This window comes from Phoca vitulina, unplaced genomic scaffold (genome assembly GCF_004348235.1).
Source record: "Phoca vitulina isolate PV1807 unplaced genomic scaffold, GSC_HSeal_1.0 scaffold22, whole genome shotgun sequence".
Taxonomy (NCBI): Eukaryota; Metazoa; Chordata; class Mammalia; order Carnivora; family Phocidae; genus Phoca; species Phoca vitulina.
Genome location: NW_022589725.1, coordinates 45747584 through 45771739, shown reverse-complemented (window position 1 = coordinate 45771739; position 24156 = coordinate 45747584). Strand labels below are relative to the sequence as shown.

Below are 24156 nucleotides of genomic sequence, written 5' to 3'. Positions count from 1 at the left end.
TACCAATTTACATTCCCACCAATAGTGCATGAGGGTTCCCTTTTCTCCACATCTTTGCCTGGAACTTTCTTAAAATGTTCCACAGATGATTGGGGAGCCTGTAAAGCCAGGATTGAGAAGCACTAATTTAACCAGAATCAATGCAAATGAAATATTAAGATACTTATATCGTTACAGTTCAATACACCAAACAACCCAAATCAGTACTCTTACAACAATTTTACATTGTGCTTTTAATTGTACAAGAATACTCCAGTTTCCTAAACTCTTTCAATATACTATTGAAAGGAATAAAAAAAACCGTGCTGTTCAAACTAGTGAGTTAATTTTTCTTCTGAGATTTCTGTTTAAAGAAGGCTCGAAGGTACTTTGAAATACACTGAAAATATGACACAGAATCACCCCCATTAAAATTTACTATCTTCTGGCTGATGTGTTGTATTTCATCTTTGCTGTTTTAGCTTACATAAACTAAAGAAGTAATTTAAAAGCTTAATTATTAAGAATGAGAAGCTGAGGATAACCTGTGTGAAATACCTATGAAAGAATTGAAATACATAAATATATATTAAAATATATATGAAAGAATTTTGAGAAATTAAAATCTGTGCCTCAATCAATTTATAGTACATTCTATTCTCACTTTTGGTAGAATTTAGTTCAAAGAACACTGCCATTATTGTACTTAATTTTTGTAATTAAATAAAACACTGCAAATAAATGTGTATTTAGGTTAAGCAAAGTTGTTAGATTTTGTTCAAGTTTGCCTTATTTGGAAACCTATGTTTATTTAGCAAACACTCAGTAGAAGAGTACAGATGAATCCTGAACTCAATTCTTCACAGAAACAAATGTTTTTATCACAGTGCCACCTACTGTATTTGGCACAGATTACTTCACTTCTCATTAATACATCATCTGAGATTAAACAAGCTAAATGCTACATGATACAGCAAAATCTGTGAACTTAAAAAACTGTACTTTATTAATTTGGGGAGGGGGAGATGGTATTTGGTGAATTTATTTTTAAGTTGCCTTACCTTTTAGGGAGAAGTAAAAAAATTATATCATTATTTTAATTTCCCTAACAGTGAAGATTTTCTAAAATCAATACCAATTTAACTTCTAAGAGAATATTTTAAGAAATTTTCGTTATTAATTGTACCAAAACTAGTTGTTGTTTTAGGCAACAAGTGTTTGGTGGTTTATTATGAAGCAATACAAATCTAATGTAGTCTACAGATCTCAATTCTTTTTTTTTTTTTGCAGCTTCATGGTTGGTTTTGGCCAAACTTTTTATTTAGTATTCTGTAGTTGCTTAACACACACTTAAATGGTCTTATTGAGGGAGGGGAAAAGGGAGGTTCTTGTAGATTCCTAAGGAAATGTCAGAAAGGTAGCAGATCTCAGTTCTGATCTCAAGTAAAACCAACTCTTAGAAGTTAAATAATACTAAATAATAATGTTTATGGTAATGTTAGCAGCTAGCGCTTACTATATGCCACACTCTGCTAAACCTTCACATTAATTCTCACTTAATCTTCAAAAAAAAATTGTGGTGAAACACAGAAAAGAAGGGACCTGCCCAATGTCACATAGCTGGTGATGGGACTGAGACTCATCCTTAGTTATCTGACTGCAAAACTGAAGTTCTTAATCCTACATTGTTCCTGTTATTTGAGAATGGCAATAATTCCTACATTTCTTTAGTCCTGAAGTATAAGTACATAATTTACAAAAATATATATCTGGATAAGTTGGGGGCCAAGTGTTGAGAGGGGCAGGACAACAGAACTAGCTCTGATATACACAACTAAAAAGGAGAGTATATTTAATTAGAAAGACATGAAATTTGTCCCTAAAACAATACTATCAGGTAAGATTCTTACCTTTCAGTTCTCCTATCTTTCCATAGATCAAACTAGTATGTACATATTGAAGGTTTTATTAATTAAAATGTTTTCACATTGACGGCCACATCTACATACTTAAAATTGTTAATGACATGTAACATTCCACTGTCCTCATGATGATACTGTTAAAGGCCTGATTATTTAGGGTCAAGAAAAGATCTGAGTCCCTTACAAATGCCTGACCCTCAGTTTGCTCTTCTGTAAAAATGACACCACCATCTAAAGTTACTGTAGGGAATAAATTTGAAAAAAACAAATGAATGATTAGAAAAATGCCAACAACACTGCAAGAACTTATTTCCTTCTCTATTCCAATTGCGGGTTTGTCAATTATTTATGATTTATCATTATTAGCACAAATCTTTTTTTTTTTTTTTTTAAGATTTTATTTACTTATTTGACAGAGAGTGAGACAGGAGAGAGGGAACACAAGCAGGGGGAGTGGGAGAGGGAGAAGCAGAAGCAGTTTTCCCCCTGAGCAGGGAGCCAGATGTGGGGCTCAATCCCAGGACCCTGAGATCATGATCTGAGCTGAAGGCAGATGCTTAACAACTGAGCCACCCTGGCGCCCCAACATAATAAATCTTATTAAAGGTTATGATACATTTTGGTGGCTCCTGTAAGCAGAATGCATTTCAAAAATGGTAAGCTACAATACAATAAAAATTGTACCTGTTTTGACTCTTAACTATAGAGAACAAAGTGATGGTTACCAGAGGGGAGGTGGGTGGGGATAAGAGTGAAACAGGTGATGGGGAGTAAGGAGTGCACTTGTCGAGATGAGCACTGGGTGATGTATGGGAGTGCTGAATCACTCTATTGTATACCTGAAAGTAATATAACACTGTATGTTAACCAATAAAATTAAAATTAAAACTTTAAAAAAACCCACATTTCTCAAGACAGTTTTGGTAAATATTATATATTAATCTTACGAGTGAACTACTGTATTATAATTTGAAATACTGCATATTGAAATATTGTAATTTGAAAATACACACATTTTATCAATAAAGACTTTTAGTTGGCATTATATTCAATCATTTTATTTTTGTTAGTATAATGGATATAAGGTTATATCTTACAGTTAAATTTTATTTCAGAGAATCAGTGTAGCACAGTGACTAAGAGTGTAGACTTAACCTCTCCATGCCTCAATTTCCTCATTTATAAAATTGAGATGTTAATACTGACATCTCATAATCTTGTTATAAGGATTAAATGAGTTAGTACCTGTAAACTGCTTAGACCATAACACAGGAAGTGCTATGTAAGTGTTTTTTATTACTTCTTTCATTATCTCAGGAGACATGCTCTTAGGAAGTCACAAAATAAGGCTAGGAGGGTGGGCTCTAGAAATGGATAGAGGTGAGCTGAACCAGACTCTGTCAAATACTGGCTGTGTGGCCTTGACATAATTATCTAACCTCTATAAACTAATAACCACTAATATGGGGATAATAATATTCAGAAACAATCTATAAAGGATTTAGCATTATAGTGTCAAATTCACACCAAGTATTATCTTTTTGAACAACCTATTTGCACTATCTATTCAATGGAAACCAAGTATTATATATATTTGGGTTATTAAGTATTTAATATTATGTATATTACCTAACACATTTATCTATTTTCTCTTTACTTTTTATACTAAATTTATCAATCTTATAATGGATAACTTTCTTTTATAAATAGGAAATATCTTCTTACCAGAGTTAAGACAAGTCTGTTAGTCTGATTTAAGATTTTTTCTTTTTTTTTTTTTTTTTAAGATTTTTTCTTATGTGTAATTTTTAGTTCTCCCAAATTTGCTGCAGCACATAAGACAGTGTATTTTTTATTTTTCTCTATACTCATAATCATTTTTCCTAACTGTACTTAATAGATGTCTTTTTCCTTTTCTGGTTCTTTTACTTGGCTTACTTTGCTCTACCCCAAGATTATATAAACTGAGATCCACCACCTGCCTTTCAACCCTCAGCCTACTGAACCTCTAGGGCACCTGATAATGAAGGCAGAAAACACAAGGTCAGGAAGGAATAAGTTCATCAGCTCTAGAATTTGATACCAATGTGAATTTCACCTTTTAGCCACTCACCTTTTTTAACATTAATTTTCTCTCCCTGAAAGTGTTCCTCAGGGTATTACGAACCTTCATAAGGTATTACAGTGGCGCTTCATAAACTGTAAGATAGCATTTCCCAAATTGTTCTCCTCAGAAAATTAGTGCTATATATCACTCTTCTGAAAAGGATCTGAAGTTAAATAAGTTTGGGAAATGCTGCATATAGTGTATTCTAGTTTTATAGATTCATAAAGCCCACTAGTAATGGAATTAAAGTATTGACATTATTAAACTTTAGTTACTCCCAAATTTCTCAAATATTTTTAACTAAAGACCACAATAGTGAATTGAATGAAAACTAATCACAGATGTGTTTGTCATAAATGGAAAACTAGGGATGGTTTTTACAACTTTAGAGAACCATATTGTTGCTTTATGTGCTTTGTTAATCAAAATTAGGAGAGGATCATGGGCGGTAATTTTTATACACCTTAAGACAATATGTAGCTTATTTTAAACACATTTTAGTATTTTAAAAATGTATTGTTTAGATTTTTAATAACATACCCAACTTACTTTCAGCTAATCATATTCATTCTGCCTGTCTGATAATGATTTAACTAATTTTTAAATTTTGATTCCAGCTCTCAAAGTTTGTCTGAGGTCAAATTAGACCTAAAGGATCATTTTCTTTTTTTAAAAGATTTATTTATTTATTTTTAGAGAGAGAGTGAGAAAGCAGGGTGAGGGGCAGAGAGAGAGGGAGAATCTCAGACTCCCTGCTGAGCTTGGAGCCTGAAACAGGGCTCCATCTCATGACCCTGATATCAGGACCTGAGCCGAAACCAAGAGTCAGACACTCAACCGAATGAGCCACCCAGGTGTCCCGAGACCTAAGAGATTATTTTCAATCACCAATTTATGCACAAATACCTCTGGAATCTCCTATAGGATTTTTTAAAATAGTTTTAAGATATATTTCTAAATGAATTCTGAGTGGTTTCTCAGTTATTTCTTTTAAAAACTTTCAAAATTATTTTACAATCAGAAAAAGCACCTAAACAATTTTTAAAATTACGGGAAGAGCATCAATTATGTAGTCACGTATTTAGATGAAAGATAATAAACTTACAGGTTTCTTAGAATTTCTTAAAATAAATTAATGGGGAATATAGTCTAATTTTTCAACTTCCATTTTATGTACTAAAGTTATGATTATACTTAAAAATATATACACTGTTCAGAAGTCATTTACTTCAGAAGTTATTTGCTTAGAAATTGGACAAAATTCATAACAAAAACAAACAAGACAGTTATGAAGTGACTAGGATGGGCAAGAGATACCATAATGTGAATTCTGGTTAGAAATTTTGTTTATTACCAATTATCACAGACAGCTTAAAAATTCACTACACATTGTCAGTATAGAATGAATTGCAAACACACTGTTAACTGACAACAGTTAAGTTGTAGAAAAACATGGTATGATAGGGGCACCTGGGTAGCTCAGAAGGTTAAGCATCCGACTCTTGATTTCGGCTCAGGTCATGATCTCAGGGTCATGGGATGGAGCCCTGTGTTAGGCTCCGAGCTCAGCAGGGAGTCTGCTTGAGATTCTTCCTCTCCCTCTGCTCCCCTCCCTTGGCTTGCTCTCTCTCTCTCTAAAATAAAATAAATAAATCTTTACCAAAAAAACACGTTATAATTTGTATGTTTTTAAAAGAAGATCAAAAGTAATGTTGTCTTTTGAGAAGTTGATATAACACCATTTGAGGAGCAGCTGTGACCCCACCACATGTTTTCCTGTTGAATAACTCACTGGTCTTCTTGCATGCCATGCTCTTCCACAATTCCAAACTTTGGCTCATACTGTTCCCTCAGGAATGGCCTTCTTTATTTTCTGCCTATGAAATCCTACACATTCCTGACAGTCCAGCTCAAATGCTAACTCCTTATATAAATCCTCTCCTGATCCCCTAAATCATAACCACCAGAACTAATTTATCATCTCTCTTAAACAGAAGCACATTATTTAAACTTCTGTGTGGATAATTATAAGATGAAGCAGAAAGAAATATTTACAGTCTACTTACCCATCAGACTCTAAGGACTTTAAAAGCAGGTACTGTCTTATAATTCTTTCTACTTTCTTAAAAAAGTGACTTGCACAAGGAAGCAACCAAATTTACTAATTCAATATGTATAAATGAAGTGCAAATTGGACATTTCTGGACTTACTAGTCCTATTGCCCTATTTTGATGTTTTAAAATTACTCATTATTATTATTATATAACATGATTGTTTCGTTTTAACTTTAAAATTTTATTTTTTATTTTTTTAAACTAAAATACAGTCAACGTATAATGTTACAATAGTTTCAGGTGTACAAAACAGTTATTTGGCATTTAAATACACTACAAAATGCTCAAGACAATACATTTAGATACCATCTGTCACCATACAAAATCATTACAATATTACGGACTGTATTCCCTATGCTGTACTGACTCCATTCCATTCATTCATTCACTCACTCACTCATTCACTCATTCATTCATTCAAGTAGGCTCCATGCCCAGGCCTAGCGTGTGGCTTGACTCATGACCCTGAGATCAAGACCTGACCTGAGATCAAGAGTCAGACACTTAACCGACTGAGTGACCCAGGTGCCCTAGATTTCTTTTTTTTTTTTATGGCTGAGTGGATATTCCTTTGTGTGTGTGTGTGTGTGTCTGTGTGTATGCACCACATCTTCTTTATCCACTCAGGTAACAATGGACACTTTATTCCTTATCTTGGTTACTGTAAATAATGCTGCAGTGAGTAAACACCAGGGGTGCATATATGTTTTCAAACTACTGTTTTTGTTTTTTCAGGTAAATACCTAGTAGTGGAATTACTGGATCATATGCTAATTCTATTTTTAATTTTTTGAGGAACCTCCATACTGTTTTCCACAGTGGCTGCACCAATTTACATCACACCAACAGCACACTGGCCTTGCCTTTTCTCCACAACCTTGCCAACACTTATTATTTCTTGTTTTTTTGGTAACAGACATTTTGACTGGTGTTAGGTGTTACCTCACTATGGGTTTTTTTTTTAAATTTTATTTTATTATGTTATGTTAGTCACCATACATCATTAGTTTTTGAGGTAGTAATCCACAATTCATTGTTTTGTATAATACCCAGTGCTCCATGTAGTATGTGCCCTCCTTAATACCCACCACTGGGTTGACCCATCCCCCCAGCCCCCTCCCCTCTACAACCCTCAGATTGTTTCTCAGAGTCCATAGTCTCTCATGGTTCATCTCGCCCTCCGATTCCCCCCACCCCTTCATTTTTCCCTTCCTTCTCCTAATGTCCTCCACGCTATTCCTTATGTTCCACAAATAAGTGAAACCATATAATTGATTTTCTCTGCTTGACTTATTTCACTTAGCATAATCTCCTCAGTCCCAACCATGTTGATGTAAAAGTTGGGTATTCATCCTTTCTGATGGCTGAGTAATATTCCATTGTATATATGGACCACATCTTCTTTATCCATTCATCTGTTGAAGGACATCTCGGCTCTTTCCACCGTTTGGCTATTGCGGACATTACTGCTATGAACACTGCGGTGCATATGGCCCTTCTTTTCACTACATCTGTGTCTTTGGGATAAATACCCAGGAGTGCAATTGTTGGGTAATAGGGTAGCTCTATTTTTAATTTTTTGAGGCACCTCCACACTGTTTTCCAAAGTGACTGTACCAACTTGCATTCCCACCAACAGTGTAAGAGGGTTCCCCTTTCTCCACAATCTCTCCAACGTTTGTTGTTTCTTGCCTTCTCAATTTTTGCCATTCTAACTGGTGTAAGGTGGTATCTCAATGTGGTTTTGATTTGAATTTCCCTGACGGCTAATGATGATGAACATTTTTTCATGTGTCTGTTAGCCATTTGTATGTCTTCTTCAGAGAAGTGTCTGTTCATATCTTCTGTCCATTTATTGACTTGATTATTTTTTTGGGTGTTGAGTTTGAGAAGTTCTTTATAGATCTTGGATACCAGCCCTTTATCTGTAGTGTCATTTGCAAATATCTTCTCCCATTCTGCGGGTTGCCTCTTTCTTTTGTTGACTGTTTCCTTTGCTGTGCAGAAGCTTTTTATCTTGATGAAGTCCCAAAAGTTCGTTTTTGCTTTAGTTTCACTAGTCTTTGGAGATGTATCTTGAAAGAAGTTGCTGTGGCCAATGTCAAAGAGGTTACTGCCTATGTTCTCCTCTAGGATTTTGATGGATTCCTGTCTCACATTGAGGTCTTTCAGCCATTTTGAGTTTATCTCTGTGTATAGTGTTAGAGAATGGTCGAATTTCATTTGCATGTGGCTGTCCAATTTTCCCAGCACCATTTATTGAAGAGACTTTTTTCCATTGCATATTTTTTCTTGCTTTATCGAAGATTATTTGACCAAAGAGTTGAGGGTCCATATCTGGGCTCTCTATTCTGCTCCATTGGTCTATATGTCTGTTTATGTGCCAGTACCATGCTGTCTTGGTGATCACTGCTTTGTAACATAGCTTGAAATCGGGCAACGTGATGCCCCCAGCTTTGTTTTTCTTTTTCTTTTTCTTCCTTGGCGATTCGGGGTCTTTTCTGATTCCATACAAATTTTAGGATTGTTTGTTCCAGCACTTAGAAAAATGTCATTGGAATTTGGATCAGGATGGTGTTGAAGGTATAGATTGCTCTGGGTAGCATAGACATTTTAACAATGCTTATTCTACCGATCTAAGAGCATGGAATATTTTTCCATCTTTTTGTGTCTTCTTCAATTTCTTTCATGAGTGTTCCATAGTTCCTAGAGTATAGATCCTTTACCTCTTTGGTTAGGTTTATTCCGAGGTTATCTTATGGTTTTTGGTGCTATAGTAAATGGAATGATTTCTTAATTTCTCTTTCTATAGTTGCATTGTTAGTGTATAAGAAAGCAACTGATTTCTGTACATTGATTTTGTATCCTGCCACACTACTGAATTGTTGTAGGAGTTCTAGTAATTTGGGGGTGGAGTCTTTTGGGTTTTCCACATAAAGTATCATGTCATCTGCAAAAAAAGAGTTTGACTTCCTCTTTGTCAATCTGAATACCTTTTCTTTCTTTCTGTTTTCTGATTGCTGTTGCTAGGACTTCTAGTACTATGTTGAACAACAGTGGCGAGAGTGGGCATCCTTGATGTGTTCCTGATCTTAAGGGAAAAGCTCTCAGCTTTTCCCCATTGAGGATGATATTCGCTGTGGGTTTTTCATAGATGGATTTTATGAGCTTGAGGAATGTTCTCTCTATCCCTATACTCTGAAGAGTTTTAATCAGGAAAGGATGCTGTATTTTGTCAAATGCTTTTTCTGCATCAATTGAGAGGACCATATGGTTCTTCTCTCTCCTCTTATTAATGTGTTCTATCACATTGATTGATTTGCGAATGTTGAACCACCCTTGCATCCCGGGAATAAATCCCACTTGGTCGTGGTGGATGATCCTTTTCATATATTGTTGGATCCTATCAGCTAGGATTTTGTTGAGGATTTTGGAATCCATATTCATCAGGGATATCGGTCTGAAATTCTCCTTTTTGATGGGGTCTTTGCCTGGTTTGGGGATTAAGGTAATGCTGGCCTCACAGACTGAGTCTGGAAGCTTTCCTTCTGTTTCTATTTTTTTGAAACAGCTTCAGGAGAATAGGTATTATTTCTTCTTTGAATGTTTGGCAGAATTCCCTAGGGAAGCCATTAGGCCCTGGACTCGTTTTTTGGGAGGTTTTTGATCACTGCTTCAATCTCATTACTGGTTATTGGCCTATTAAGGTTGTCAATTTCTTCCTGTTTCAGTCTTGGCAGCTTATAGGTTTCCAGGAAGGCCTCCATTTCATCCAGATTGCTCAGTTTATTGGCATATAGTTGTTGATAATAATTTCTATAATTGTTTCTATTTCCTTGGTGTTAGTTGTGATTTCTCCCCTTTCATTCATAATTTTATTAATTTGGGTCCTTCCTCTTTTCTTTTGGATAAGTCTAGCCAGTGGTTTATCAATCTTATTAATTCTTTCAAAGAAGCAGCTTCTAGTTTCGTTGATCTGATCTACTGTGTTTCTGGTTTCTAATTCACTGATCTCTGCTCTAATCTTAATTATTTCTCTTCTAATGCGTGGCTTAGGCATTGTTTGTTGCTTTTTCTCTAGTTCTTTAAGGTGTAAAGTTTGTTGGTGAATTTGGGATTTTTCTATTTTTTTGAATGAGGCTTGGATGGCTATGTATTTCCCCCTTAGGACCGCCTTTGCAGTATCCCATAGGTTTTGGACCGATGTGTTTTCATTCTCACTGGTTTCCATGAATTGTTTAAGCTCTTCTTTGATTTCCTGGTTGACCCAAACATTCTTGAGCAGAGTGGGTTTAGCTTCCAAGTGTTTGAATTTCTGCCAAACTTTTTCTTGTGATTGAGTTCCAGTTTTAAAGTATTATGATCTGAGAATATGCAGGGAATAAACTAAGTCTTTTGGTATAGGTTGAGACCTGATTTGTGACCCAGTATGTGGTCTATTCTGGAGAAAGTTCTGTGTGCACTCGAGAAGAATGAGTATTCTGTTGTTTTAGGGTGGAATGTTCTGTATGTATCTATGAGGTCCATCTGGTCCAGTGTGTCATTCAAAGCTCTTCTTTGTTGATTTTCTGCTTAGATGATCTGTCTATTGCTGAGAGTGGAGTATTGAGGTCTCCTACAATTCAATATGACTCTTTATTTTGGTTAACAGTTGGCTTATGTAGATGGCTGCTCCCAGGTTGGGGGCATAGATATTTACAATTGTTAGATCTTCTTGTTGGATAGACCCTTTAAGAACGATATAGTGTCCTTCTGTGTCTCTAACTACATTCTTTAGCTTAAAATCTAATTTGTCTGATATAAGAATTGCTACCCCAGCTTTCTTTTGAGGTCCGCTGGCATGGAAGATGGATCTCCATCCCTTCACTTTCAGTCTGGATGTATCTTTAGGTTCAGAATGAGTCTCTTGTAGACAGCATATGGATGGGTCCTGTCTTTTAATGCAATCTGCAACCCTGTGCTGTTTTATGGGAGCATTTAGGCCATTCACATTGAGAGTGATTATTGAAAGATATGAATTTATTGTCATCATGTTGCCTGTGAAGTCCTTGTTTCTATAGATTGTCTCTGTAAATTTCTGTGCTATATCACTCTTGGGGTCTTTCTCCTTTTATAGAACCCCCCCTTAATATTTCTTGCAGGGCCAGCTTAGTGGTTACATATTCTTTCAGTTTCTGCCAGTCTTGGAACCTCTACATCTCTCCATCCATTCTAAATGACAGCACTGCCTGATAAAGTATTCTTGGCTGCATGTTCTTCTTGTTTAGTACCCTGAATATGTCTTGCCAGGCCTTTCTGGCTTGCCAGGTCTCTGTGGATAGGTCTGCCGTTATTCTGATGTTCCTCCCTCTGTACATAAGGAATCTCTTCCCCCTAACTGCCCTTAAGACGGTTTCCTTTGTTCTAAGATTTGTGAGTTTTACTATAACATGCAGGGGTGTTGGCCTGTTTTCCTTGATCTTGGGAGGGGTCCTCTCTGCCTCTAGGACTCGAATGTTTGTTTCATTCCCCAGATTAGGGAAGTTCTCTGCTATGATTTGCTCAAATATATCTTCTAGTCCTTTCTCTCTCCACCCCCTGAGGGATACCAAAAATTCTGACACTGGAACGTTTCATGGTGTCACTTACTTCTCTGATTCTATTTTCATGGATTCTGAGTTGTTTTTCCCTGGCCTCCTCTTTTCCCTTTTTATCTATTAAATGGTCTTCCAGGTCACTAATCTGTTCTTCTGCCTCACTTACCCTAGCTGTTAGATTATCTAGATTAGACTGGATCTCACTGATAGCATTTTAAAATTCTGCCAATTCAGCTTTCATTTCTGCCCTTAGAGACTCTTATGTTGCCATTAATCGATTTCTCCATTCTAGCTATCGTCTTCACAATTGCTAGCCTGAATTCCATCTCCGACATCTTGGTTATATCTGTATCCATTTGTAAATCTGTGGCATAAGTCATAATCTCTGAGTCTTTCCTATTTGGGGGGTTCCTCCTCCTAGTCATTCTGTTGATGGGTGGAGGAGGGAATGTATAGAGTCCAAATTATTGACCACAACCCAAGCAAGATGCATCTATTTTATAGGGATGTTAGGGTTGCTGGGCTCTTGTTTTCCCAGCCTGTCTTCTGGGGGAGGGGCCTGCCGTGCTGTTACTCAGGCATCCCTGTTTGGGCAGAGTTGCTCTGCCCCGTGGCGGGGGATGGGCTCAGTGAAAACCGGTTTTTTGGGGGCTTTTGTTCTCTGGTGGCTTTCCCTGGCGGCTTTCTGCGTCTCTTCTGAGAGAGCAGAAGAGACCGTTTCCAACCCTCTGCCTCAGAGCAAAGAGATCGCAGTCTGTTCTTCAGTGAGCCCTCCAGGCCACACTGTCTCCGTTTCTGTCTGTGCTGCTATATATTGCAGCATCCTGGGTTGTGTGCCCCTCAGCAGTGCTCCCAGTCCTCGCCTCCAGGTCGGGGCACGTCTCTGCCCTTTGTGCTTCTAAAACCACCAGCCGCCCCCAGTTCACACTCATGGCCGTGCCGCTTGGAGTTTCAGTCCCGGGGGCTGCCCTAAAGTCCATTTCCCGCCACTGCAAGTCTGCGAGTCTGTGTCCAGTCCCAGCGTGGGAGGCTATCGCTCACTGGTGGTGTAGGATCCCGATGGCTGGGCTCCCTCCCCCTTCTGTTTATCCTCTGATATCTGCCTGCGGAATCACGGCTCCCCATTTCGTACCCTGAAACCAACTGCCTGCGATATTCTGTTTGTAGAGATCCAGATCTATCTTCTTACATCTCAGGCTGATATCGTAGGTGTTCAGAGTGGTCCGGTAGATATCCAGCTCAATTCCGGGGACCAGTTGGAATAGGGTCCCCTACTTCTCCGCCATCTTTTCCCCTCTACCTCACTATGGTTTTGATTTGCATTTCCCTGATTAGTGATGTTGGCCATCTATATGTCTTCTTTAGAGAAATGTCTGTTCACATTCTCTGCCCACTTTCTAATCAGATTTTCTTTTTAGTGTTGCATTGTATTAAGTCCTATATATATTTTAGAAATTAATCCCTTATCAGATATATCATTTGCAAATATCTTCTCCAATTCAGTAGGTTGTCTTTTCATTCTGTGGATGTTTTCCTTCACTCTGCAAAGGCTTTTTAGTTTGATGTAGGCTCAATTGTTCATTTTTGCTTTTGCTGCCCTTGCCTGAGGAGGCAGACTCAAAAACATATTGCTCAGACCAACGTCCAGGAGTTTACTGCCTATGTTCTCTCTTTTACTTTTATGATTTCAGGTCTTACATTTAGATCTTTAATACATTCTAAGTTTATTTTTTATATGGTATAGTAAAGTGGTTCAGTTTTCCCAGCACCATTCATTAAAGAGACTCTTTTCCACCATTGTATATTCTTGCCTCCTTTGTCACAGATTAATTGACCAGGTAACGTGTGGGTTTATTTCTGGGATCTCTATTCTATTCTATTGATCTGTGCGTCTATCTTTGTGCCAATACCACTCTGTTTTGATAACAGCTTCGTAGTCAAGTTTGAAATCTTTTCAGGGTACAGGTCTTTCCCCTCTTTAAGTTTATACCTAGTTATTTTATTGTTTTTGGTGCAATTGCAAATGGGACTGTTTTCTTAATTTTACTTTCTGCTGCTTAACAGTGTTCTTGATCTCTGACTGGTTCATTTTTATCTTTGTGTTGAGTCTCACTGATGTCCTCCACTCTTCTTTTTGTTTTTACCTCCACTCTTTTCTCAAGTTTAGTGAGTATCTTTATGAACATTACTTTAAATTCTCTATCAGGCGTATAACTTACATCCATTTCACTTGGGTCTCTTGCTGTGGTTTAGTCCTGTTCTTTCATTTGGGACATATTCTCTGACTCCTCATTTTGTCTAACTCTCTGTGTCTATTTCTTTGTGTTAGGACAGTCAGCTACTTCTCTTGCTCTTAATGATAATAGCCTTATAAAGAAGAGGTCCTACAGTGCCCTGCAGGGCCACGTCCCGTTCCCCAGGGCCTGGCACTCAGGGAGTGTCTTCTATGTGTGTTGCATGTGCTCTGTTGTTGAGTGTTAACCTCTTTCCCGCCCCCCGCCCCTTCAGTCCAGTTGTCTGCAAAGGTTCTCTGCCAACTGTGGGTAGTGTTTGGTCCCAGCAGGGGTGGGGAGTGTTTTAACAAGGTGTGCAGTGGTCTGCTCAAGAAATGAGACTTGCCCCTGCCACCACCGGAACTGAGGTCCCGCAAATGTGTGGGTTGGGAGATGTGTTGGCAGGGTTTGCCCTAGTCCTTTGGGGGATGGGTCCTGCAAGGCTGGAACTAAGGCGAGTGTGACTGGGAGGGGTGGATCTGCCGAAGCACAGGGTGAGAGGCTTGGTGTAAGCAAATTGGGTAATGGAGTGTCGGTGCCATGCTGGCTGTTGTTTATGCAGGGGCAGGAGAGGGATAGGTGCCTAGCAGCTCCTTTGCTCCTGGAGAGGTCTCCCCATGATCCCTGTCTATCCAAGCCATGCTCTGGGATGAGCAAATCACTCTCCCTCCCATCTACCCCCAGAGTTTTTCAAACTGATGGTTCTATGCTATATCTGCATGGGCTGTTTGTCCTGCTGTCCCTTTAAGGGAGGGGACTCCACTTCCAAACACCCTTGGAGCTCCCCCAGAGCCGAGCCTCCCAATTTTGAAAATTCCAGGCATTCTCACTGGTGTAAGAACTCATGAAGTTTGGCCCCTCTCGCTTTCAAAGGCAAATGTTATGGGGATTCATCCTTCCCATTTGTGGGATCCCCAGTGTGAAAGTCTGTTTTCACCCTTCTCCGCACCACTGGCTCTCTCCCCAACATGGACAGCCATGGTCTGTTGCACTCCCAGACCCTGTCTTTGCCCTTCCTACCTTCTTTGATGTGGCCTCTTATCTACCTTTAGTTCGTGGAGTCTGTTCTGCCAGTCTTCAGATCATTTCATGGGTTATTTATGCTGCTATGAGTATATCTAGTTATAGCCATGGAACAAGGCAAGCTTACTCCCCCTACTCTACCACCATCTTCCTAGTCAATCCTCTAATTTTTGCCATTTTAATTATTATGCTTCTCGGTGTGGACCTCTTTGGGTTCATCTTATTTGGGGTTCTCTGTATTTCCTGGACCTGGATGTGTTTCCCGCCCCAGGTTAGGGAATTTTTCAGCTTATTTCCTCAAGTTAAGTTCTCCACCCCTTTCTCCTTCTCTCTTCTTCTTCTGAACCCCTATAATGCAATTATTAGTATGCTTAATGTTGTCCTAGAGGTCCCTTATCTCACTTTTTTATAGTCTTTTTTCTTTTTGCCATTCAGCTTGGATGATTTCCACTACCCTGTCTTCGTAATTGCTGACCTGTTCTGCATCCTCTGATTTATGGTTGACTCCTCTAGTGTTTCTCCTCCTAAGTTAAGGAATCTCTGTTTTGTTTAGATCTTTTTCTGAGGTTTTTGTCTTGCTCTTTCATTTGAAACAGACTCCTCTGTCTCCTCATTTTGTCTGACTTTCTGTGTTTCTATGTATTAGGTAAGTTAGTACATCCCCTGGTCTTGAAAGTAGTGGCTTTATGTAGGAAACATCCGGTGGGGTCCAGAATCACAATGCACCCTGGTCACCAGAACCCAACCCTCAAGGTGTCCCCTTGTGGGCTACACACACATTCCTATTGTGACTGGGCTGCAACTGCTATGCCAACTGGTGGGCTGAGGTGACTGCTGGACCAGCTGCCTCCAATGCCCAGCCACGACTACTATGGGTGCACTGGTGGGAGGGTCTGGCCCTGGCACAACTGGATGAGAGGACCAGCTGCAACTGCTGCAGCTGGGCTGGTTGGTGGGGGTCAATCACCAGTGTGAAATGGCTGTTCATGCCTATCTTTGACTGTTGCAGGCATGGTGGATGGTGGGAGGTGCTTTAGAAATGTGCCTGCCAGGGCAAGTACTTTGGGAAGGCATGTCCACAGGGGAATGCTGGTACAGGGAAAGTGGTGCCATCAAGATAGATGGAGAGTGTCAACTGGCATGGCAGCATCATCAGCTAGGCTGAAGGAGGGCAAGAAAAATTGCATCTGCCAGCACTCTGTTCCTAGAGAAAGTTCCTACTGATCCCTACCCTCCAGCACATGCCCTAAAATTAGTCAATAAATCTCCTTCACTTATGGCCCAGGTGCTTTTCAAACAGCTGCCTGGTGCTGTCTGAGTGAGACTGTGCATGAGCCCTTTAAGAGGAGAGTCTCCATTTCCCTCTAGCCCTCCCAGAGTTATGGCCTGCTATTTTTCAAATCCAGACATTATGTGGGCTTCTCTTCCCAGTGCAGATTTTTGGGGTGGGGGTGAAAAATGTAGGGTTGGAACTCCTCACTCCTCAGGCAGGTCTCTTCACCTGTGATGTCCTTCCTGATTCTCGATTACCACACCATGTGTTAGGTTCCTAACCAGACCATGTCTCTTCCCCTCCTACCCTTCTTGATGTGGCTTTTTCCTTGTATCTTTAGCTGTGGAACAGCTGTTCTCCTAGTCTTCAGGTCATCTGCACAAAGAGTTGCTCTATATGTAGTCGCATATATTTGCTGTATCCATGGGAGGAGGTGAGCTCAGGATCTTTCTAATTTGCCTTCTTCTTTGACTCTATACAGTTGCTTTAAAATCTGCTAAGGTAAGCCACTACCCATGTTGCTGTTTTACTTGTTTTTTTTTTTTTTTTAAAGATTTTATTTATTTTTCAACAGATGTTTTACTTGTTTTAAATTATTACATTCATTGCAAGTATTATTTCAAACTTTCCTACCACTTTCTCTACGTACACACACTATACTTGAATTTTCATTGGTATTTTTACACGAAGCGACTTGGAGTATCTTATAATTTTTAATATATTTGTTAGGAAGAATAAAAGTCCTTTATTTCTGGGGTGCCTGGGTAGCTCAGTTGGTTAAGCATCTTACTCTTGATTTCAGCTCAGGGTTGTGAGATCAAGCCTTGCATCGGGCTCTGTGCTAGGTGTGGAGCCTGCTTGAGATTCTCTCTCTCCCTCTGCCCCTCCCCCACTCTAAAAGAAAAAGTCCTTTATTTCTGCCATTTAATGTCAGCAATAATCTTTTTTAAAATTTTTTTATTTATTCAGGGGCGCCTGGGTGGCTCAGTTGGTTAAGCGACTGCCTTCGGCTCAGGTCATGATCCTGGAGTCCCGGGATCGAGTCCCGCATCGGGCTCCCTGCTCAGCAGGGCGTCTGCTTCTCCCTCTCCCGCTCCCCCCTCTTGTGCTCTCTCTCTCAAATAAATAAATAAAAATAAAATCTTTAAAAAAAAAAAAAAAATTTTTTTATTTATTCATTTGAGAGAGAGAGATCGAGAGACAGAGAACATGAGCAGGGGGAGGGGCAGAGCGAGAAGCAGGCTCCCTGCTGAGCAGGGAGCCCGATGTGGGGCTCAATCCCAGGATTCTGGGATCGTGACCTGAGCCGAAGGCAGATGCTTAACCAACTGAGCCACCCAGGCACCCAGCAATAATCTTTATTACCCTGTCCACTCATCTATTACTTACTCATATCCTTTTTTAAAGATTTTTAGAGAGAGTATGCGTGGGCATGCAAGTGGGCATGCAAGTGGGGGTAGGGGCAGAGGGAGAGGGAGACTCTCAAGCAGACTCCCCCCTGAGCCCGGAGCCCGATTCAGGGCTTGATCCCACAACCCTGGGATCATAACCTGAGCAAAAACCAAGAGGCAGATGCTCAACGGACTGAGCCACCCAGGTGCCCCACCCATATCTTTATTTATACCCTATTATATTTCACAAAGGATGAAGTTTACAAACACCAAATTAGATTTATATCCAAATTTTATACTTTTTGGTTTTTTATATTCGCAAGATTTCTTTTTTATATGTTATTGTTGTTTGTTAGTGATATTCATAGTAGTCATACTGTACAGCCATAGATAGTCATAGATGGTAATGATAGTATTGAAAGTCAACAGACTTTGTGAATTTCCTGTGAAGCTCATTTTCTGAAACACAAATTCTATCAGACTGCTATAACAACTACCAGAGACTGTGTAGTTTATACACAACAGGAATTTTACTGCTCACAGTTCTGGAGGTGGAGAAGTCGAAGACAAAGTTGCCAGTATAGTCGCCAGTATGGTGAAGGTTCACAACCTGAACCTTCATTCTGTGTCCTCACAAGGTGTAAGGGCTAGAGATCTCAGTGGAGATTCTTTTATAAGGGCACTAATCCCATTTATGAGGGCTCCACACTCACTAAGCACCTCCAAAAGGCCCCAACTACTAATACCATCATCTCTAGGGGTTAGCATTTTACCACATGAATCTTGTGGGGTCACAAATATTCAGAACACAGCACATTATATTCAATAAATTTCTTAGCTAGTTTCATTGAATGTCCTCAATTTATACAGAGTATCCATGAATAAATAGTTTCCTTTCCAATATTCATCTTTCTTTTCTTTTAATGGCTCACTGAAAATGGTCAGCATGTCCAATACTATACTGCACAGAATGGTGAGAGAGAGCACCTAATTCTATCTTTTGTTTTATTTCTCTATTGCATTAGTTTTATCAGTAATACATATTATATTTTATCAAATGATGTTATAATGCATGTTGATATGCGGTGAACTTTATTTTGGACTAATACACCCTTCTCATAAATGATGTTTCAAACAGTTATCACTCAATCTGTTTAACTATGAGAACCATAAATATAAGGAAAAAATTAAGAAGCAAGTTAGTTTCGTTTTTTGTTATTGTTGTTGTAGAATTCCATAATCAGGTGTAACTAAACAGTACACACTTCAGAGAAAGTGGTAAAATTAAATTATTGCCATTTCCCACTAAAAAAAATTCAACCACACTGAGTTATATAATTTAACAAACAGGAAAGATAAAAAGATGGCATATTTAATGTTTCACTATTTTGGTATGACTTTAACAAAAATTCTATTTAGTAATCCAAAAACATAACTCGTTGTAGCTGTATATCAAAACTGTATTAAAAACAGTCAACTTTATTGTTGACACAGTCAAACATTATTTTTAATTCATTCATTTCCTTATTCACTATTATAAACATTAAACACTATGCTAGTTGCAGGGGGATACAGCAGTAAACAAGGCAATATTTTTCTTCAGTCAACTTACAAACTAGTGTAGGGACTGATAAAATTTTTCTGTAAAGGGCCACATCATAATATGGGCTTCTAGGAGGCCATACAGTCTCTGTTGCCAACTACTCAGCTCTGTCATAAGGCAAAAACAGTTATTAGACAACAGGTAAAATATGAGCATGCATGTGTTTAAATAAAACTTTACAAAACAGGTGGTGGGCCAGATCTGGTCAATGGGCTACAGGTTGCTAAACCTGCTCCAGTAAAAATTAACGAATTAGGAATTTCAACACTATATGGTAAATGCAATGATAGTGGGAAGCACAGGTTATTGTGGGAACATGATCTAAGGAATCAGTAAAGTCTTCTGGGAGGAGACAACAATCCAACGGGCTACTCCACTTTCTCACATTCAGCAAATAAAAGTAGTTTATTGTAATGTGTCACCATTATAAAATCTCATTCTAAAAATGGAAAACATATTTGACTATGCAAGAATTACTTCACAATATAGTATTCTCTTCTGTTTATGAAAAAATATGCCATAAGCACAAGTAAAAGCTTACCTTGAGTGACTGTTTTGAGAACAATTAACGTTGATAAAAATCTCAATGGTAAATTGGAGCTCTTAAAGAAAGCAGCTGTCTTTGGTTTATTCTCCACTGAATGTTCTAAAGAATTATCTTGAATTCCCTTCGTTACTACTCCTTTGAATATGTCTTCACCCAATCTCCTCAATGTTGATGTCATGGTTGAATGCTGTTAAAAATATGTACCACCCTAGTATATTTATTTATGTCCATGATATATTTCAAATACTACAATCAAATACAGAAACTAAAAATAAGTCAATTTTTTCTAATTAAAAAATGGGTTAGAAATATGCAAAATTAAAAAAGTAATTTTATAATCAACTTTTAAAAATTATTTATGACTTTTTCTAAAAGAAATGAGCAGTCTACTAAGAAAAAATTAGGAGAATTGAGACAAAATTCAATTTGAAAATATTTAAGAACATCAGATCATGATATGTTTCTGGCATAGAGAAATCAAAGGAACGGAAAAGTAGACACTACAGGTTCTTCACTCCTCCACCATTACTGACAAATGGCTTCTTGGGTGTATCTTACAGTGTTAGCTTATAAAGTGATTATTTAGGGCCTCACTGCTTTACAGCTTACTATGATCATAACCATCACAGTGATTTTAATAACTAACTTTTAACACCTGCTGAAGAATAAAATACTGGGTTAGATTCATGGATAATTCTGGAGCACTTGGGTGGCTCAGCTGGTTAAGCATCTGCCTTCTGCTCAGGTCATGATTCCGGGGTCCTGGGATCAAGCCCCACATTGGGCTCCCTGCTCCTCCCTCTCCCTCTTCCCTTCTCCCTGTTTGTGCTCTCTCTCTCTCAAATAAAATCTTAAAAAAAAATTTAGAATCATGGATAATTCTCATGGTGAATAAACTAAAACAAGACAATGGGCAAAACAGAAATACTGACATGTAAATACTTCTAAAATAATATAAGCTTTTATGATATTCCACATATATTTTAAGAACCAAATAAAGGAAAACCATTTTACACTGCTACAGATGAGAGCACATGAGCCAGACTTAGAAGTAACTTAAATATGGGTAACAAGTATTTGCTTTAGAATTTCAGCATATTAAAATTAGAGAGATAGGGGTGCCTGGGTGGCTCAGTCAGTTAAGTGTCCAACTCTTGATCTCAGCTCAGGTCATGATCTCAGGGTTGTGAGATCAAGCCCTGTGTCGGGCTCCACGCTGGGTGTTGAGCCTGCTTGAGATTCTCTCTTACCCTCTGCACCTCCCCCACTCTCTAAAAAAATAATAATTAAAAAAATAAAATAAAATTAGAGAGATATATTGAGATTTTATGGGGATCAAAAGGCACAATGATTGGGTGGTGAGTGGCATAACAAATGCAATTTAATTTAAATATACAGTCTATAAACCTTAAATCTGAAAAAGGAAGCCTCATACACTATTGGTAGGAATGTAAACTGGTATAGCCATTGTGGAAAACAGTATGGAGGTTTCTCAAAAAATTAAAAAAGATACAATATGATCCAGTAATTCCACTATTAGTTATTTACTCAAAGAAAACAAAAACATTAATTTAAAAAGATATATACACTCCTATGTTTATTGCAGCATTATTTACAATAGCCATGATATGGAAGCAACCTAAGTGTTCATCAACAGGTGACTGGATAAGGTGTGTGGGGGGTGTGTGTGTGTATGTACACACACACAATACATACACAGTGGAATATTATGCAGCCAAAAAAACAGATGAGATTTTGCCATTTGTGACAACATGGATGGACCTATAGGGTATTATGTTAAGTGAAATAAGTCAGACTGAGAAAGACAAATACCATATGATTTCATTCATATATGGAATCTAAAAAAAAAATGAATAAACAAAAAGTGGAATCAATCTTTAAATACAAAGAACAAACTGATGGTTGCCAGAGGGAAGGGGGGTGAGAAGAAGGGCAAGATGGGTGAAGGGGAGAGGGAGATACAAGCTTCCAGTCATGGAAGGAATAAGTCACAGGAATAAAGGCACAGCACAGGGAATACAGTCAATGATATTATAATAGTGCTATATAGAGACATTTGGTACCTACACTTGTAATGAGCAAAGCCTAAGTATAGAAAAGTTGAATCAGTATGTTGTATACTTGAAACTAATTTAACACTGTGTGTCAACTATACTCAAATAAAAAAAAATTTAAATAAGTTTTTAATATCATTAGGAAAAGATAATACGTATGTTTTTTAAAACCCTGGTATAAAAATAGGAGAAAATATTAGAAATTCTAGAAGTTTCCTGATGCCTCATATTTCTCAGGCTTGAAGCTGAAAAGGCTGGCAACCTGGAAACTACAGACAAAAAAAAGCCCCAACATAAGTCTGCTCTCTCTAGCCAAAAGTCTAAGAAAAGAGCAGCCTTGCAAGACAAAAAACTTCCATTTTTTAATTTTAGTTTTAGAGGGGGGGGAGGGGCAGAGGGAAAAAGAGAATCTTAAGCTGGCTTCATGCCTAGCACAGAGCCTGATGTGGGGCTTGATCTCACAATGCTGAAATCATGACCTGAGCCGAAGTCAAGAGTCAGATACTTAACCAACTGAGCCACCGAGGTGCCCCAAGACAAGAAACTTTTAGACAAAACCACAATCCAACCAAACACTATAGAAAGATCTGTGGTCCAACATCCACCTAGATGAGCAAAATTCCAAGGACAGCCTATACTTCTACCCTCAACCAGGCAGTAACAAGGTGTTCATGAATGCAATGTGAGGGGTAGTAATGAGGCACTCCCATCCCTCCCAGTTAGGGAGATATCAGTGGAGGCCTAGTGGGAACCAGAACTCCCCCCCCCCCCCCCAGATAGCAATAGAAGCCTGGTGGGGAACCTGGACTTCTACTTAACTAGGCAATAAAGAGAGCCATCCTGTATTTCCTCTGCAAGAGCAGTGTCAAAAGAAAGCCAGATAAAAAAGAGACCCAGAGCCTTATAATATCAAATGTCCAGTTTTCAATAAAAAATCACTAATCACACAAAAACCTGGAAGATCTCAAACTGAACGAAAATCAGTAACTGCCAACACCAATGGCACAAAGATGTTAGAATTATCTGACAAACATTTTAAAGCAGCCATGATAAAATTTATAATTATGCATTTTTTAAAAAATGTAAAATAGAAAATTTCAACAAAGAAATAGAAAGTCTTACCAAAGAAAATATAAAGAACCAAATGGAAATTTTATAACTGAAAATACAGTAACCAAAATTAAAAACAGATAGGTTCACTAGCTAACTGAATCCAACAGTACATTAAAGGGATTTTTCACCACAATCAAATGGGATTTATTCCTGGGCTGCAGGGTGATTCAATATCCGCAAAACAATCAACATGATATATCATATTAATAAAAGAAAGGATAAGAATCATATGATCCTCTCAATAGACGCAGAAAGCATTTGACAAAATACAGCATCCTTTCTTGATAAAAGGCCTCAAGAAAGAAGGGATAGAAAGAACATACGTCCACATGATAAAGGCCATATACAAAAGACCCACAGCAAATATCCTTAATAAGAATCCAAAATGTTAGGGCGCCTGGGTGGCTCAGTCGTTAAGCGTCTGCCTTCAGCTCACGTCATGATCCCAGGGTCCTGGGATCGAGCCCCGCATCGGGCTCCCCGCTCTGCAGAGAGCCTGCTTCTCCCTCTCCCACTCCCCCTGCTGTGTTCCCTCTCTCGCTGTGTCTCTCTCTGTCAAATAAATAAATAAATAAACCTTAAAAAAAAACAAAACAAAACAGAATTTACCCAATCTGAACACTGAACTGGAAAAACAAAAAAAAAAAACAAAAAAAAAAAACCACGGAGGGGAAATTAGAGATTCCAGGAACTGAGGAACTATAACAAAAGATTTAGTAACCCTGTCAATCAGTATCCTGGAAGGAAAAGAAGCATGAGGTAGTGCTGAAAAAATACTTGAAGAAATAATGGCTGAAAACTTCCCAGATTGGCTAAATAAATAAATCTAGACACTGAAGAAATTGACCAAACCCCAGAAAGGATAAATCCAAAGTGATCAACAAGATATATCATAACCAACTTATGAAACCTAGAGAAAAAAGAAAACAACTGAAAGCAGTAACAGAGAAATTAACATACACGAAGCAAGCAATTCAAGCAACAGTGGATTCCTTATCATAAGCCATGGAAGTTGTCTAGAAGAAATTAGTACAACATTTTTCAAGTATTTTAAGAAAAGAACTATCATCTCAGAATCCTATACCCAGTGAAATTATCCTTCAGGAATATAGAGGAAACTAGGACACTCAATGAAGTGAAACTAAAACAGTTTGTCATC

At 38.3% G+C, this 24156-nt stretch overlaps 1 protein-coding gene across 6 annotated transcripts in view; it reads right to left on the bottom strand.

Moving 5' to 3' along the window:
- Positions 1 to 24156, bottom strand: part of CCDC138 (coiled-coil domain containing 138) — a 139805-nt gene that overhangs the window by 41395 nt on the left and 74254 nt on the right. For all 6 annotated transcript variants that reach the window (XM_032419466.1, XM_032419468.1, XM_032419469.1 and 3 more), the window contains one exon: positions 19804 to 19996. In XM_032419466.1, the coding sequence (XP_032275357.1) occupies positions 19804 to 19996 (193 nt within the window). The remainder of the gene's footprint in view (positions 1 to 19803; positions 19997 to 24156) is intronic.